Source organism: Chiloscyllium punctatum, chromosome 8, assembly GCF_047496795.1.
Source record: "Chiloscyllium punctatum isolate Juve2018m chromosome 8, sChiPun1.3, whole genome shotgun sequence".
Lineage (NCBI taxonomy): Eukaryota > Metazoa > Chordata > Chondrichthyes > Orectolobiformes > Hemiscylliidae > Chiloscyllium > Chiloscyllium punctatum.
This window is the reverse complement of record NC_092746.1, coordinates 63,880,302-63,897,849: the sequence shown is the minus strand read 5'-3', so window position 1 is coordinate 63,897,849 and position 17,548 is coordinate 63,880,302. Positions and strand designations below refer to the sequence as shown.

The 17,548-nt window shown below is 43.4% G+C and overlaps 1 protein-coding gene across 7 annotated transcripts in view; it reads right to left on the bottom strand.

Moving 5' to 3' along the window:
• tpk1 (thiamin pyrophosphokinase 1) overlaps window positions 1-17,548 on the bottom strand; it is a 385,692-nt gene that overhangs the window by 249,755 nt on the left and 118,389 nt on the right. For 5 of the 7 annotated variants that reach the window (XM_072575655.1, XM_072575662.1, XM_072575656.1 and 2 more), the window contains one exon: window positions 7,855-7,929. The exons of the other annotated variants lie outside the window; for them this stretch is intronic. In XM_072575655.1, coding sequence (XP_072431756.1) covers window positions 7,855-7,929 — 75 coding nt within the window. The remainder of the gene's footprint in view (window positions 1-7,854; window positions 7,930-17,548) is intronic. 7 annotated transcript variants of the gene reach the window in all.

The following is a 17,548-nucleotide window of genomic DNA, read 5'->3' as shown; positions in this document are numbered from 1 at the left end:
AATTTTGACCACTTCTCTTTGGCATTTAAGAGCATTACCATTATTGTCACCATCAATATCCTGAGGGTCACCATTGACCAGAAACTGGAATGGACCAGGGATATAAATATTGTGACTACAGGAGCAGATTAGTTGCTGAGATTTCTGTTTATCAGAAACACTCCAGAACGTCAATATCATAAATGGCAAAACAGTCTGTTACACTGATACTCCAGCCACCACCTTAAACATTCACTTCCTCCACCACCAGCACATGTTGGCCTGTTCTTGTGCCACGTGTACCATTTGGAAGTTGCACTCCAACAACTCATCCAATCTCCTTGAACAACATTTACCAAACCTTCCACCTAGATGGACAAAGGCAGTGGAAACATGGAAATACCATCACAACCTGATTTAAAAATATATCACCTCTCTGTTGTTTAGGGTCAAAATCCTGGACTTCACACCCTAACAGCATCCTGGGTTTACCTACACCAGAAAGATTACAGTGATTCAAGAAGGTGATTTACCGTGATCATTTTAAAAGCAATTAGGAATAGAAAATAAACTGATCCCTCCACTGACGCTCAGAAGCCTTGATCAATCTTAAAATTTTAATTGCAACAGTTCAAGGTCTGTAATGAACAACCACATTATCATTGTACCATGCCACAACCATGACGGTTGAACACAAACAATCGAGATCTTGAAACTTTATCGATGAATTCCAATATTCCTAGGTTTAAAATACTGGCCATACACCTGTTTATCATTTACTACCTCACTCTTGTCTTAGGTGCCCTACTTCACCATATAACAATTCACTTTTTAAACACATACATATTTGAAATATTTCTCTTCCTGTACATCTTTCTTTCAACATCATACTGACCTAATCGCTCAATGCTGAAATGCATTTTTAAAGTACTTTGTAAAAACTGTTATGACTTTATGTATTCATGTAGGTTTTAGCCAAGCTCACCCTATTCCTAATCTCAGAAAACACACTGAAGTCCCCTTTCCCCTCCAGGTCACACACAGACTGTAATCAGCTATGCACTGCTGCCTCACAGCACCAAAGTCCTGGGTTCGATTCCTGCCTGCCTGTGTGGAGTTTGCACATTCTCCCCGTGTCTGCGTAGGTTTCCTCCAGGTGCTCTGGTTTTCTCCCAAAATCCAAAGATGTGCAGGTCAGGTGAATTGGCCATTCTAAATTGCCCACAGTGTCAGGTGCGTTAGTCAGGGGTAAATATGGGTTTAGGTGGGTTTCTCTTTGGAGGGACGGTGTGGACTTGTTGGGCCAAAGGGCCTGTTTCCACACTGTAGAGAATCTAATCTAATCTAATACCTACAAATGTACCTGCCCTTCTTCCCATGCCCATCCCCCACTGTTGCCAACTCACATTCTCAATAGCTTGGCCTTACCAACAGCCTTAAAGTAACACTAAACTGTTCTCAGGTCCCACAAACTCATTCATGGAGAGACCATTATGAATTAAGACCGGCGCAAATTCACTATAATAAGCTGAGATTTGGGTTGTGCTGCATTGTCCAGGGTCGCTAGTCGTGTACTGTATTAAAGCATTATGTTGTTTTATCAAAAGGCATTTGATGAATAGGAAGTTTTAGAGGAACATGGACCAAGTGCTGGCAAATGGAACGAGGTTAATTTAGGATATCTGGTCGGCATGGATGAGGTGGACCGATTCTATGATTCTATTTACAACTCTATGACTCTCTTTTGGACTTAATTCACAGGAGAACTCAAACAAAAAAATGTACCAGTCTGAATTAGCAGTGGAGCAAGTTATCAAATTAATTTTAGAACACTAATGAGCATCTGGTCAAAGTTGTTCTCATTAGTTCTTATTTTCGTAAAGAATTTGGATGAAGGACTAATATATTTTAATATTAAAAATGATAGGTTTTATTCATCATATGATGTTTTACTATTTTTTTTAGAACTTGGGTTTTTCTGTTTTTGCAATGGATAAATATTGTAACATTTCAGACAGCATCTGAGGAGCAGCAAAATCAACGTTTCGGGCAAAAGCCCTTCATCAGGAATAAAGGCAGAGAGCCTGAAGCGTGGAGAGATAAGCTAGAGGAGGGTGGGGGTGGGGAGAAAGTAGCATAGAGTACAATGGGTGAGTGGGGGAGGGATTGAAGGTGACAGGTCAGGGAGGAGGGTGGAGTGGATAGGTGGAAAAGAAGATAGGTAGGTAGGACAACTCATGGGGACAGTGCTGAGCTGGAGGTTTGGAGCTAGGGTGAGGCGGGGAAGGGGAAATGAGGAAACTGTTGAAGTCCACATTGATGCCCTGGGGTTGAAGTGTTCCGATGCGGAAGATGAGGCGTTCTTCCTCCAGGCGTCTGGTAGTGAGGGAGCGGTGGTGAAGCAGGCCCACGACCTCCATGTCCTCGGCAGAGTGGGAGGGCGAGTTGAAATGTTGGGCCACGGGGCGGTGTGGTTGATTGGTGTGGGTGTCCCGGAGATGTTCCCTAAAGCGCTCTGCTAGGAGGCGTCCAGTCTCTCCAATGTAGAGGAGACTGCATCAGGAGCAACAGTAGATGTGCAGGTAAAACTTTGATGGATGTGGAAGGCTCCTTTAGGGCGTTGGATGGAGATGAGGCAGGAGGTGTGGGCGCAGGTTTTGCAGTTCCTGCAGTGGCAGGGGAAGGTGCCAGGATGTGAGGGTGGGTTGTTTGGGGGCGTGGACCTGACCAGGTAGTCATGGAGGGAACGGTCTTTGCTGAAGGCGGAAAGGGGTGGGGAGGGAAATATATCCCTGGTGGTGGGGTCTTTTTGGAGGTGGCGGAAATGTCGGCGGATGATTTGGTTTATGCGAAGGTTGGTAGGGTGGAAGGTGAGCACCGGGGCGTTCTGTCCTTGTTATGTTTGGGGGGTCTGAGGGTGGAGATGCAGGATGTGGATGAGATGCGTTGGAGGGCATCTTTAACCACGTGGGAAGGGAAATTGTGGTCTCTAAAGAAGGAGGCCATCTGGTGTGTTCTGTGGTGGAACTGGTAATCCTGGGAGCAGATACGGTGGAGACAGAGGAATTGGGAATACGGGATGGCATTTTTGCAAGAGGTAGGTTGGGAAGAGGTGTAATCCAGGTAGCTGTGGGAATTGGTGGGTTCGTAAAAAATGTCGGTGTCAAGTCGGTCGTCATTAATGGAGATGGAGAGGTCCAAGAAGGGGAGCGAGGTGTCAGAGAAGGTCCAGGTAAATTTAAGGTCAGGGTGGAATGTGTTGGTGAAGTTGATGAATTGTTCAACCTCCTCACAGGAGCATGAGGTGGCGCCAATGCAGTCATCAATGTAGCAGAGGAAGAGGTGGGGAGTGGTGCCGGTGTAATTATGGAAGATCGACTGTTCTACATAGACAACAAAGAGACAGGCATAGCTGGGACCCATACGTGTGCTCATGGCTACCCCTTTGGTCTGGAGGAAGTGGGAAAATTCGAAGGAGAAATTGTTAAGGGTGAGGACCAGTTCGGCCAAACGTATGAGTGTGTCAGTGATAGGGTACTGTTGAAGACGTCAGGAGAGGAAAAAACGGAGGGCTTGAAGGCCCTGATAAGGCGGATAGAGGTGTAGAGGGATTGGATATCTATGGTGAAGATGAGGCATTGGGGGCCGGGGAAACGAAAGTCTTGGAGGAGGTGGAGGGCGTGGGTGGTGTCTCGAACGTATGCAGGGAGTTCCTGGACTAGTGGGGATAGGACAGTGTCGAGGTAGGTAGAGATGAGTTCAGTGGGGCAGGAGCATGCGGAGACAATGGGTCGGCCAGGGTGGTCAGGCTTGTGGATCTTGGGAACGAGGTTGAACCGGGCAGTGCGGGATTCCCGTGACGACCTAGTCAGGTCCACGGCCCCCTACAACCCACCCTCCCATCCTAGCACCTCCCCCTGCCACCACAGGAACTGCAAAACCTGCGCCCACACTTACTCCCTCACCTCCATCCAAGGCCCTAAACGAGCCTTTCACATCCATCAAAGTTTTACTTGCACATCCACTAATATCATTTATTGTAACCGTTGCTCCCGATGTACTCTCCTCTACATTGGGGAGACCGGACGCCTCCTAGCAGAGCGCTTTAGGGAACATCTCCGGGACACCCGCACCAATCAACCACACCGCCCCGTGGCCCAACATTTCAACTCCCCCTCCCACTCAGCCGAGGACATGGAGGTCCTGGGCCTCCTTCACCGCCGCTCCCTCACCACCAGACGCCTGGAGGAAGAACGCCTAATCTTCCGCATCGGAACACTTCAACCCCAGGGCATCAATGTGGACTTCAACAGTTTCCTCATTTCCCCTTCCCCGTCTCACCCTAGTTCCAAACCTCCAGCTCAGCACTGTCCCCATGACTTGTCCTACCTACCTATCTTCTTTTCCACCTATCCACTCCACCCTCCTCCCTGACCTATCACCTTCATCCCCTCCCCCACTCACCTATTGTACTCCATGCAACTTTCTGCCCACCCCCACGCTCCTCTAGCTTATCTCTCCACGCTTCAGGCTCTCTGCCTTTATTCCTGATGAAGGGCTTTTGCCCGAAATGTTGATTTTGCTGCTCCTCGGATGCTGCCTGAACTGCTGTGCTCTTCCAGCACCACTAATCCAAAGTCTGGTTTCCAGCATCTGCTGTCATTGGTTTTAACAATTATTGTAACATTGTCCACTTTAAATATAATTCTAGTATAACATCTCACTGAATAAACAGAAATGAAGTTTATCTTGTGAGCATTTTTAATACAATTTGGTAATTTGGTGTTCCACTGGAAAAAAGTCATCACTCTTTATACTTTTTCTTCCAGTGCACAAATTTAAACACCTCACTCCCCTTTGCCTTGACAAATCAATAAATAACAAAAATTCAGAATCTACCTCAATAACTTCAGGAATTTCCAGAATTGACACATATTCAGTTACATCTTGTGGCACTGGGGCTCAGTGGTTAACACTGCTGCCTCACAGCGCCAGGGTTCCAGGTTCGATTCCAGCCTTAGGTGCCAGTCTGTGTGGGTCTGCATGGGTTTCTTCCAGATGCTCCGGTTTCCTCCCACAATCCAAAGATGTGCATGTTAGGTGAGTTGGCTGTGCTAAATTGCCCTTAGTGTTCAGGGATGTGTAGATTAGGTGCATTAGTTAAGGGTAAATGTAAAGGAATAGGATAGAGGAATGGGTCCAGGTCGCTTGCTCTTCAGAGATTCAGTGTGGACGGGTGGGCCGAAGGGCCTGTTTCCACACTGTAGGGATTCTATGGCCCTCTGCAGCCAGTATTTCTAAGACTTTTTTATTTCCAAAGAAATAAACTATCTCCATCAGGCCTTGGTTACTTCTGTCTACCAATTCCCACTGTTCTTTCCCCTCCCCCCAGCAATAAGAGTGCCAGCTTTGCTCTTCTCTGGTACCACCAATGACATCACAACACAACTCCACTGCTATGTCCACCCCCAGCCTCAAGAACCCAACACCATGGCACTCAACCTCTTCCCCTGGGTTTTCTGAAACCCACTTGGGGGACTCTCTATCTCTCCACAGCCATCATTGCTTTTGAACCCTTGTTCCACCGTTGTATATCCCTTTCAAAGCTCGAATTCATTGTTTCCCAGTCTCCTTGGAATCCCAACTCTGTGGCTTATTCCCCTTCCCTTAATCCCCATGCACACTTAAACCTTCGGTCCACTGCTCCCTGACCCCATACCCAAAGGCAGCCTCATTGTTCTCCCCACACTACATTGCTCCCTGGGTCCACTGAGTGGCACAGGCACATCAGGAGCTGTAGCGTTGCCTGCTCTTAGCCTTGTTAATAACAAAGATCTCTCGAGCTGTCTGAAGGTCTCTCCTCTCAATATTGGCCACATGGGAAGAAGCAACATCAAACATCAAACAGCAGACAGAGATCAGACAATACATTTAAATGGCAGAAATCCATTATTGAAGAGTCAGAAATCCTTCAAATAGGGGAAATCCCTCAACCCTGGAAAGGTATTGCAGAAGTTCAAATAGACGCAGACATAATGGTGGAACGGGCAGATAAGCAAAGATGAAATTTAAGGTAGAAAAGTGTGAAGTGTGAATTTTTGTAGGAAAATGCAGAGAGATAAAACAAAATATAGAGTTCAATTTGAAATGGAGTGCAGGCAGTGGCTTCAGCAGAGTCAAGGACTCCCGGTTGTGGTAGACCGGATTTTCCAGGCAATGGCAAGGGAACTGCAGCAGCTCCTGCTTGTGGAAAACTGGAAGCTGGGGTCTCCTGGTTGATGGCAAGGCAGCAACAGAGCCGGGGGCTTCTATTTGCGAGGCAAGTGTGGGTCCAGCACAGGACCTGGCATCAGTGGCCCATTGGCAGCGTGAGCCCAGCGACAAAGACATGGCACTTGAAGAGTGGCGGCTCTGATGTGGCTGATTCCAGTGCAGGTCGTGGTGTAGGCATCATTGGTTGGCTGGCTCAGGGCTCAGGGCTCGTGACGCATTATGGAGGCGATAAAATAAAGACAGACTTTCTTTACACTTTGTGTTTTTATTCTTGAAGTATATAAATGGTGCTGAATTGCGGCAGCAGTTGAAGCTTTTCACTGCATTTTGCCATGTTCATTGTAGAGTGTAGGTGACAATAAAACATCATTCATTCATTGTACAACAGAGGAACATGGGTGTCTACGTGCATAAATCACTGGAAGTGTCAGGACAGGATCCTAGGTTTTAATAGTAGTGATACGGAGTACAAAAGCTTACATTAAATTTGTATAGAAAGTTGTTTGGCCTCTAATGGAATATTGTATCTAACGCTGGACACCACATTTGAGGAAAGATGTGAAGACGTTGGACAGGATGCAAACAAAATTCGCAAAAACAGTTCCAGAGATAAGAAACGTCAGTGAACTGGGCAGACTAGAGAATTTGGGGTTGTTTTCCTTGGAGAAAAGAAGGGCACAGATTTAAAGTAATTAGTAAAAGTAGCAATGTAGGTTCAAGGAAAAACATTTGACATGACATGTGGTTAGAATCTAGAACACTAACAAAATGTGTGATGAAGCCATTCCAATCAAGATATTTAAGAATGAATAGAATTATTATTGAAAAGGAAGAATGCACAAGTTCATGGCATGCAGGTTGTGTGTGTTTCCAGATAAAGTGCCCCTTCGGAAAGCCAGCACAATCATGATGAAGGGTCGAATTGCCTCTTTTTAGCTGTAACTTACAATGCTTCCGTGATGCTCCAGCTATCCTTTTGCGTTCAGGTCATCCCTCATCGCCAGTGACCTAAATGCCCCTCTCTCATACCATCATCTAGATAACTTGTGACAAGTCCACCAGTTAGACAGTTGCCCTTGACTACTTCAGATTCAAGTTATATTATATGAAATTACACTACTTTCCTCCTCTTTTGAAGGAAACATGAAATGTCTAACTGATTCACAACTTACACTAATAACTGCCAAACAAATTTATTAAATAGCTGATGAATAAGTGAACAGAAACAATGATCAGCTATAGTAGACACTGATTTCCAATTCTTCCCTAAGCTAGAAAACAAAATAACTAATGCAGAGAATGATGGAGAAACTCAGCAGCTCTGACAGCATCTGTTCGAAGTGAAGGAGGGTGAACATTTCAAGTCTGGGAGGACTCTTTAGACTGAAATGTGGTGGAATATAGTTATTCTTATGTTTTTAATTATTTTCTAAATAACAACCTCTGGCTATATTACTCTATAGTCTAAACTGGATGAGGCACAAAGTGTCTGATCATTGACCTTTACACAAGGTATTGTTGAGTATTAACACTGCAGTTACTCACTGAGGACTATGACACTGGTTCATTAGAAAGTTAAAACAACAGTTCTCTGTAGTATACCTTTACTCCACAGGCGCTGAAATTGATCACCATCCATAGGTTGATTGAGAATTAACAGACAATATTTCAGTTTCCCTGAAATAAAAAAGAACAAGGTTAACCAGGAAACTGTGCGGACGTACTTCGGCAAGTGAATTTGTTAACTATCCTATGAGTTTTATTTTATTCCAAATTAGTAGTTTTTGATCTGCCACAAAGCTGTTTTTTTTTCTAAAAGCTGTTCCTTTTCTCAAGGACACTATGTCCTTTTTTTCAGAGGGGTAATAAACCGCTCTAGGTGCCGATTAGACTAGTTTGGTACAGAGATTAAAGGGTATTGGGAGGCCTTCTTGTTTATATGCAAACAGGCCAAAGTGATCGTGTTTTAGAGTGACCTGTATAATGAAAGGGGAGCGGTCAGCTCTCTAGCTGTGCAGTTTAGTTCAGGAGCTGTGTGGAAACTCTCTCTCTGTATAATGAAAGGGGAGCGGTCAGCTCTCTAGCTGTGCAGTTTAGTTCAGGAGCTGTGTGGAAACTCTCTCTCTCTCCTTCTGCTCTTCTAACTTCAACCTGTAAGCATCTGTTCCATTTTTTATCTGTGTTTCAAGAGGGCTTGCTTATTGGGACTGTTGTGTATATTCGGAACAGCATAACTAAATCTAGTTTGGATAGACTGAGTTCTGTAGGGGTTCTTTCTTCTGTTCTTTGTGTTTCATTGTGTAACCTTGTGAATAAATTTTTGACTGTTTTAAAACCTGTTACTCAACCTAGCTACCTCACTCAGGGTAAGTTTCACTGTGCGCTTACCAAAACAAATTGCAAAGTTATGATCTGGGTTGTCTGCTAAAGAATGTTTTGAGTGGTCTGGCCTAGTCCATAACAGTTCTTTCGCTTCTTTCTCCTGCATTTTTAAATGATATTGCAATCCTCTTCTAAAGTAATTAGGCTTTGTTAATATCAATCACCTCCCCCATCCAAACTTAAATTCAGTAGCAAAGTTCAAATCTAAGCGGATAGTATTTGTTCCTATTTACTTGGTTTTAGAACGGTGAGGAAGAGGAGGAACATCAACATTACAGAAAGGACATAGTTGCACTAAAGAGAGTAGAGAAGTGACCTACAAATGCATTACAAGGGCTTGAAAATTGCAGCTATGAGGGAAGATTGGATAGGCTAGGTTGCATTCCTTAGGATGGGGAGGCTGAGAAGTGACTTAATTGAGGTGTACAAAGAAACGAGGGGCTTGAATAGAGTGGAGAAGGAAGATTTGCTTCCAGTAGCTGAAAGGTTAATTACTAGGATACATAAATTTAAAGTGATCAGTAAAAAGATTAGAGTGGACGGGGCCCAGAAGACGGTACGGTGTGGAATTCATTGCCAATTTTGGTCGTTGTTGCAGAAACCCTCAATTTATTGAAAAGGATTCTGGATTTGTACCTGAAGCACTATAATCTACAAGGCCACAGACCAACTGCTGGAAAGTTGGATTTGAATGATGACTAACTTATGCAGCTGGCACAGACATGTTGAGCTGTATGGTCTCCTGTGCTGTAACTTTTCTGTTGTTCTGAGAGTTTTACGCTACATTTAAATTCAATAGAACATTACATTGATGATCAACAAATGAAGGGATTATGTTACGATGATACTAAAGCAAAGAAAAGATGCTGGAGATCTGAAACAAACAAAACCTGAAATTGCTGGAGAAACTCAGCAGATCTGACAGCATTTTGCAGAGAGAAAAAAAAGAGTTAATGTTTCGAGTCGAGTCACCCTTCATTAGAACTAGATAAGATTATACAAATTAAGGCCAGTATAAAATCTGAATACCCAAAATACACTCCGTAACTAACAACCTGAAAACTTGTCTCTGAGCACACCCTGCTCTGATGCCTGTCTATGAAATGGAGCAGACCTGCTGATACAAACATTTGTGTACTGTTAGTCCTGTGATTTTACATCAGGAGGTACATCACACACAAATACTATCGGAAAATCTTCCAAAATGTCAAGCTTATAAATAACTTCGCCTTACTTAGAAATACAACACAAATTGTTGCCTGTAATATTTTCATTTAAAATGGAATTCAAAGGTTTTCCTAATTCGAGATGTACACCTTCGCATCCTAATCCTTGCTTCAATGGAACTTACATATATTAAATCCTCATGTGCGTATGCCAAATTTTTCAGTGATGTTTCCAGTCTAAAGTCTAAGAAATACTCAGTTTACAAATTTTAATTCAATACAAAAATGCTCATGTATATACGCATAGAAAAAACAATTAACAAACTTAAAATCGCATTGACATGTCAAAGAGAAAATATCATAAGTCCTTTTAGATTGCAAAAGGACTGCAAAGTGTTTAGCGACTTTTAGTTCTGAACACAACAGTGGAATGCACTGACAATAAGAACAAACAATCACTGACACTTCTTTTTAAAAGACAAACTTTCATACAAAAAGAATGGTGATACCTTTTAAGTATTCATAGTCCCGAAAGCTCCATACATTTCCACATATTGTGAAACAAACTGAAATGCCTGCAGCTTTCAAAAGTTTCCTTCACTTAGTAGTTCTCAATCGTGTTTCATATTTGTCAGCACATAAAAGCTGGCATCATTTAGCATCAGCATCAGGGTCAATTTCAATGTCTTCTTTCTCTGGTAGTTTTGATGTTTAATGTCACCCAAGTTGCATGCCAATGTGACCTACATTGTGCAGTGATTGTCTACCTCATCTAATTTGGTTTTGCCCAAGGTTTTCTTACTCTGGATTCCTGTCTTCTCATTTAATATGAGTCCTTAGCTACATAACACAAAACCAAGACTAGGTCTGTCACAAATCAATTTGTAATGTCTCATCACAGGCCCGCTCAACTCAAAGGGAAGCTACATAATGATGCAAAATCATCTGACTGCTAAAGGCTCTTTACCCAAATTAATATGTGGAAGCGCCAGATTTGATGAGTCTTAACTCTGCCCAGTGATTCTTGGAGGAAGCAGGCAGTATCAAGTGATATTTAAAGGAATCCTCAGCATTAAATTCAACATCCACTAGATTACTGAGCTCTACATTTCAAAAGCTTATTTTTGCATTGACAGAGATAATTCTTGAACAAGTGAACTGCTTCTATTAGAACATAGAAAAGTACAGCATAGAACAGGCCCGTCAGCCTACAATGTTGTGCTGAGGGTTAATCCTAATGTAAAATAAAATTGCTTAACCTACGCACCCCTCAACTCACTGCTATCCATGTGCATGTCCAGCAGTCGCTTAAATGTCCCTAATGACTCTGTTTCCACCACCACCACTTGTAACGCATTCATGCATTCAAAACTCTCTGCGTAAAGAACCTTCCTCTGACGTCCCCTCTAGACCTTTCTCCTAATATCTTAAATCTATGACTCCTCATGCCAGTCAATCCTGCCCTGGGGAAAAGTCCCTGGCTATTGACTCTATCCATTCCTCTTATTATCTTGTAAACCCTCGATCAAGTCACCTCTCTTCCTCCTTCTCTCCAGAGAGAAAAGTCTGAGCTTAGTTTAGTCAACCTTTCTTCATAAGGCAAGCCCTCCAGTCCAGGCAGCATCCTGGTAAACCTTCTTTGCACCCTCTCCAAAGCCTCTGTATTTTTCCTATAGTAGGGCGGCCAGAACTGGACACAATATTCCAAGTGTAGTCTCACCAAGGACTCGTAGAACTGTACCAAAACCTCGCGACTCTTAAACTCGATTCCCCTGTTAACGAAAGCCAAAACACCAAATGCTTTATTCATAACCCTATCCACTTGGGTGGCAACTTTGAGGGATCTATGTACTTGAACACCAAGATCCCTCCTGTTCCTCCACAATGTCTTAAATCCTTTATTCAGTATTCAAGTTCAACCTTCCAAAATGCATCACTTCGCATTTATCCAGGTTGAACTCCATCAGCCATTCCTCAGCCCAGCTCTGCATCCAGTCTATGTTGCGCTGCAGCCTACAATAGCTCTCAATACTATCACTGACACCTCCAACCTTTGTGTCATCTGCAAATTTACTAACTCACCCTCCTCATTGAAGTAATTTGTAAAAACTACATAGAGAGCGGCTCAAGAACAGAGCTCTGCGGGACACCACTCAACACTGACCTCCAGGCAGAATATTTTCCATCTACAACCACTCTCTGCCTTTTGTCAGCCAACCAATTCTGAATCCAGACAGCCAAATCTCCCTGTATCCTATACTTCCTGACTTTATGAATGAGCCTACCATGGGGAACCTAATCAAATGCCTTGCTGAAGTCCATATACATCACATCCACTGCTCAACCTGTCTTGTCACCCCCCTCAAAGAACTCAATAACATTTGTGAGGTATGACCTGCCCCTCACAAAGCCATGCTGACTGCCTTTAATCACGTTATGCTTTGCCAAGTAGACATAAATCCTATTCCTCTTAATTCTTTCCAAAACTTTGCCGACCACAGATGCAAGACTGACTGGTCTGTAATTGCCAGGGATTTCTTTATTACCCTTCTTGAAAAGAGGAACAACATTCACCTCCTTCCAATCCTCTGGTATGACTCCCGTGGAGAATGAGGAGGCAAAGATCTTCGCCAGCAGCTTAGCAATCTCCTTTCTCGCTACCTGGAACAGCCTAGGATAAATCTGGTCTGGCCCTTAACACTTATCAATCTTAGTGTTTGCCAAAATTCCCAGCACATCAACTTCATCAATCTTGATCTGGTCAAGCCTGTATCCCATCTCCTCAAAGTTCTCATTCACAACAAGGTCCGTTTCCTTAGTGAAAACTGAAGCAAAAAACTCATTTAGGGCTTCCCCTATCTCCTCAGACTCCACACACAAGTTCCCTACACGATCCCTGATCAGCCCTACCTTCTCCCCGATCATTTTCTTATTTCTCACGAATGAGTAAAATGTCTTTGGATTCTCCCTAATCCATTTTGACAAGCCTTTTCTCGTGCCCCCTCCTGACTCTCCTCAGTCCATTTCTGAGCTCCTTTCTAGCAAGCCTGTAATCCTCTAAAGCTGTGCTAGATCCATGCTTCCTCCACTTTATGTATCCTGCCTTCTTCCTTTTGACGAGAAGTTCCTCTGTTCTCGTCAGCCAAGGTTCCTTAATCTTATTCCTTCTTACCTGTCGCAGAGGAACAAATTCGTGTATCACTTGCAACAAATGCTTCTTAAACAGGCACAGCAGACATGTGGAGACTTTCTGTGGAACAATAGCTCCCAATCTGTACTTTCCATCTCCTGTCTGATTCCTTTCCCCCAATTAAATATCTTCCCACAGTAACTGCTCCATTCCCTCTCCAAGGCTATGGTAAATGTGAGGCAATTTTGATCACTATATCAAAGTGTTCTCCCACTGCGAGATCTGACACCTGTCCTCATTGCCGAGCACCAATTCCAAAATGGCCTCTCCCCTCATCGGTCTGTCTACACACTGAGTGAGGAAACCCTCCTGAACACACCTGACAAAAATGGCTCCATCCAAACCATCTGCACTTTGGAGGTTCCAGTCGATATTGAGAAAGTTGAAATCACCCATAACAACAACCCTGCTACATCTGCATGTTTCCAAAATCTGCCTGACTCTGAGATCTTTAATCTTTCTACTGCTATTAGGGGGTCTGTAGAAAACCCCCAATGAAGTGGCTTCTCCCTTGCTGTACCTAACTTCCACCCATACTGACTTAGTAGACAAACCTTCCTCAACACCCTTCATTTCTGTAGCTGTGATGCACTCTTTGATTAGCAATGCTACACCCCCTCCTCTTTTTCCACCTCCCGCCGTTCTTTTTAAACATTCTAAACCCTGGACCATCTAGCAACCTTCCTGCCCGGGTGAAACCCATGTCTCAGTTACGGCCACAACATCATAGTCTCAAGTACTAATCCACGCTCGAAGCTCATCACTCTTATTTCTGACACTCCTTGCGTGAAAGCAGACACACTTTAACCGATCCTTTTGTTTCATCACGCGAGAAACCTTCCCGATAGATTCACTACATCCTGTCACTGCCCCATCTGCAACTGCCCCCTCTCAGATATGTGGCTCTGATTCCCTTCCCCTTGCCAAACTAGTTTAAACCCTCCTGAACCACACCAGCAAATCTCCCACCCAGGACATTTTGGTATGGCATATTGTGTTATGAAGATGTGGGTGTACCTTTAAGAGAGTGAAGGACTTGGCAAGTACACCGAGTGCTGGAGAATTTACAAAATAATATTTGATTAAGAACAAACAGCACTCGCTGAGCTGCTATGAGACAAAAAAACACAAAATTCGAATTCAGCCAATCAGTTTAAACTATACCCTGAAAAATATTAAACTCCAACCTAATTTGAATTGAGTATATTGAGGATCTTAAAAGCCAATGACACAATCCGATGCTTTGGGGGTTTAAGACTGGGGGAAATTGAACAGTTGAGAGGAGAACTGCCAGGCCCAGCATGTAATCAGACTGCTTGAAAAATAGCCTTCTTAAAAGTACCTCTTCGATCAGTAACCTGTGACACAGAAATCCCTAAGAAGGAGGAAAGAAGACAACAGGGATATCCGAATAGAAGAACGAAAGCTGCCTGGTTTTGAGATAATAAGTGTGGTTTTGTAAACCTTAATTGGGAGTTTTATTGGACTAGTATTATAGAAGGGAAGGTAAAAGATAGGTTAGAGGAAGAAATTGTAAGTAGTGGTTAGTTAATTATTTTCTATTATACTTTAAGTAGTAAAGTTGTAATTTTTACTTTAATGGTTCTTCGCCACTTGAATTTTTACAAATTACTGCACAGGATAAATCTTTGCTGTGTTGCTGGTTTTACATTAGCAGGAGGGTTTACCCTGTTTCATAACAATTGGGAACAGTTTACTTTGTTGAAATAATGGCTTGGACCATTCGTGCTGAACAATAATGTGCAAAACAGTAGAAAACAAGACAGCAGACACAGACAGCTATGTGCAAAAGGGATCAAAGAAGGGCAGGATGCAGATGCCCTTCATCATGTCAGTCTTATACAACAGAAAACTACATCCCAGCTTCCCCACAGAGCAGTGTGTCAGAGAAAGTCCACTTCACAAAAGCAATGGCAGACATTTAAGATGATATTGCATAAATCTCAACAAAGATGCATTCATTGAGAAAGAAAAAACCGATAGGAGGGATACACTAAGGAAGTCAAAATGGTATTAAAATGAAGAAAAAGATGCACAATGCTGATATGATTGGCCAGAGGATTGGGAAACATTTAAAAGCCTGCTAGCAAAGGATTACCAAAAACAAAAGAATTCAAAGGTAGGGACTGGAGCCAGTACACTGGGATGCAGAGGAGTAATCATTGGGAGGGGAGCTGTCAATCTTGATTTAAGATGGGAGCCAATATAGCATGGGAGTGTCTGTGTTACTTTGTGGGGTGGACGGTTGTTTAATACTCAACATCACCTTTGATGATGGTGAGGACTCATAGAATCCATGCAGTGTGGAAACAGGTCATTTGGCCTATGGAGTCCACACCAAGCCTTCAAACAGCACCCCATCCAGATCCACCCACTCCAAACCATGTAACCCAGCATTTCCCATGGCCAACCCGCCTACCTTGCACAATCCTGGATACTCTGGGCAATTTAGCCTGGCCAGCCCACCTAAACTGCACATCTTTGGACTGTGGGAGGAAATTGGAGGAAACCAATGCAGACACGGGACAATGTGCAAACTCCACAGTCGGGCGAGGATGGAATTGAACTTGGGTCGCTGGTTGTTATGAGGGAGCAGTGCTAACCACTGGGCTGTCCAATGCATCACATGCATTGTCCAACTACGTGGATTAGAAATCCTGGCCACAAGCTATTGTGACCATGTCACTGAACAAATTAATCCTAGTGATCTCTATAAAGCAAAAATGATCACAAACTTTAAAAAGTCTCTTAAAGTACTGCATGATTCACAAACACGTTCCAAGGTATCATAGGCTGCACAAGGGCTTTCTTTGTACATTGAAGTGTGAATATATCATAACATGCTCTGGTATGAAATGCTGCATTTTTTGGGTGTTGTGGTGGTCAGGGTACAAAATCAAGTAATCCTACCATTCCTCACTTTCCTATTAATATCGGTAACAATCAAAGCCATGACCATCTGAAATCAGCTCCACTTGGCTAGCCCACGTGCTCAGGATGGCCAGGTTCCAACTGCCAAAGCGAATCTGCTTTGCCCAGCTCAAGGAAAGCACTCAAACGAGAGAAGGACAAAGGAAGCATTTCAAAGACTCCCTGAAGGCTTTCCCCAAGAATTGTAATATGTTAACGCATGGAGATTTCTGAAAAAAACTGACTTGAAAGAAACTCAAGTATGAAGGAACACAGTTCTCTGAGAATACTTGTCAGCAAGAGGAAGTACAGAAAAGGAACTGGAGAAAGGAATTCCAATGATCTAAAGGACAAAGTCCACCTCCACGTCAGGGAAACCACTGTTAAATGTGTGGTTGGAGATGCAGCTCTAGGACTGGGCTCATCAGTCACACAAGGACCCATAGAACCCATGACCAGTAAATACGGGATTTCCTAGGTGGATAATTACACTCATGAGTAAGTGATTGCCCATGACAGCAATTATAACCTCCTACTGTATTTGTGCGATATGTCTTGTGCATCATACAACTGAATAAGATCTAACATGTCAGAGGTCTATTTAGAAATATTCAATAGCCTTCTTTGTTGGAGGTTTCCTTGTTCTTCAGTATCAAGGTCCATTGTAACTCTCATTTGTGTGTTGCATCAGATGACTACTTACACAAGAAGCTGTTTTGGTTCTGAGGTTCATCGCAAAGAGTCTTTAGAATCATCCCCAATGGATCCAGTTGCAGCAGATGCTTCACCACTGTCAGGAGGCAAATATTTTCAAACCAGCTAAGCCATGCACAAGATAAAATCAAGTCCTTCTACTGAAGTTTTGTTTCCCTATTCCAACTATAATATCTCTACTTACTAAATCACTCTTTCATCCACCTCTGTATAATGGAACTGGCTTGTAACCTCCATGTGTACCTCCAAATAATATTTTCACCATCTTTAATCCCCTTGGAAAACAAACTATACCATCAGCCAGCATCAGCATCAGAGACTCACTTACTCCATTGTTTCTCAATATCTTTATGGGTGTATCGGTCCAGAGTACAAGTGGATGGGAGAGTAGCTCAGTGGTTAGCACTGCTGCCTCACAGCGCCAGGGACCCAGGTTGGATTCCACCTTTGGGTGACTGTCTGTGTGGAGTTTGCACATTCTCCACATGGCTACATGGGTTTCCTCCCACAGTCCAAAATGTGCAAGTTAGGCGGAAAGGCCATGCCAAATTGTCCATAGTGTCCAAGGATGTACAGGTGAGGTGGATTAGCCATGGGAAATGCAGGATTACAGGCAATGGATAAGGGCTTGGATTGGGGTGGGAGGCTCTTCGGAGGGGCAGCATGGACTGTATAGGCTGAATAGCCTGCTTTCACACTGGATGGATTCTATGATTCCACGAGGCATCACCCCCTTCAATATAAATTCTAAAGAGACATATTCTCAGTGGACTACACATCATTTTTACAGCTATTTCCTTCAGTATTGCCCCATTTTCTGAAGAGTTGTTCGACATTCCTACTCGTGCAATTAGTCTCCAATTTAATTTCTAGTAACTGGCTTTGATATGTCCAGACATCTTACAATGTAAGT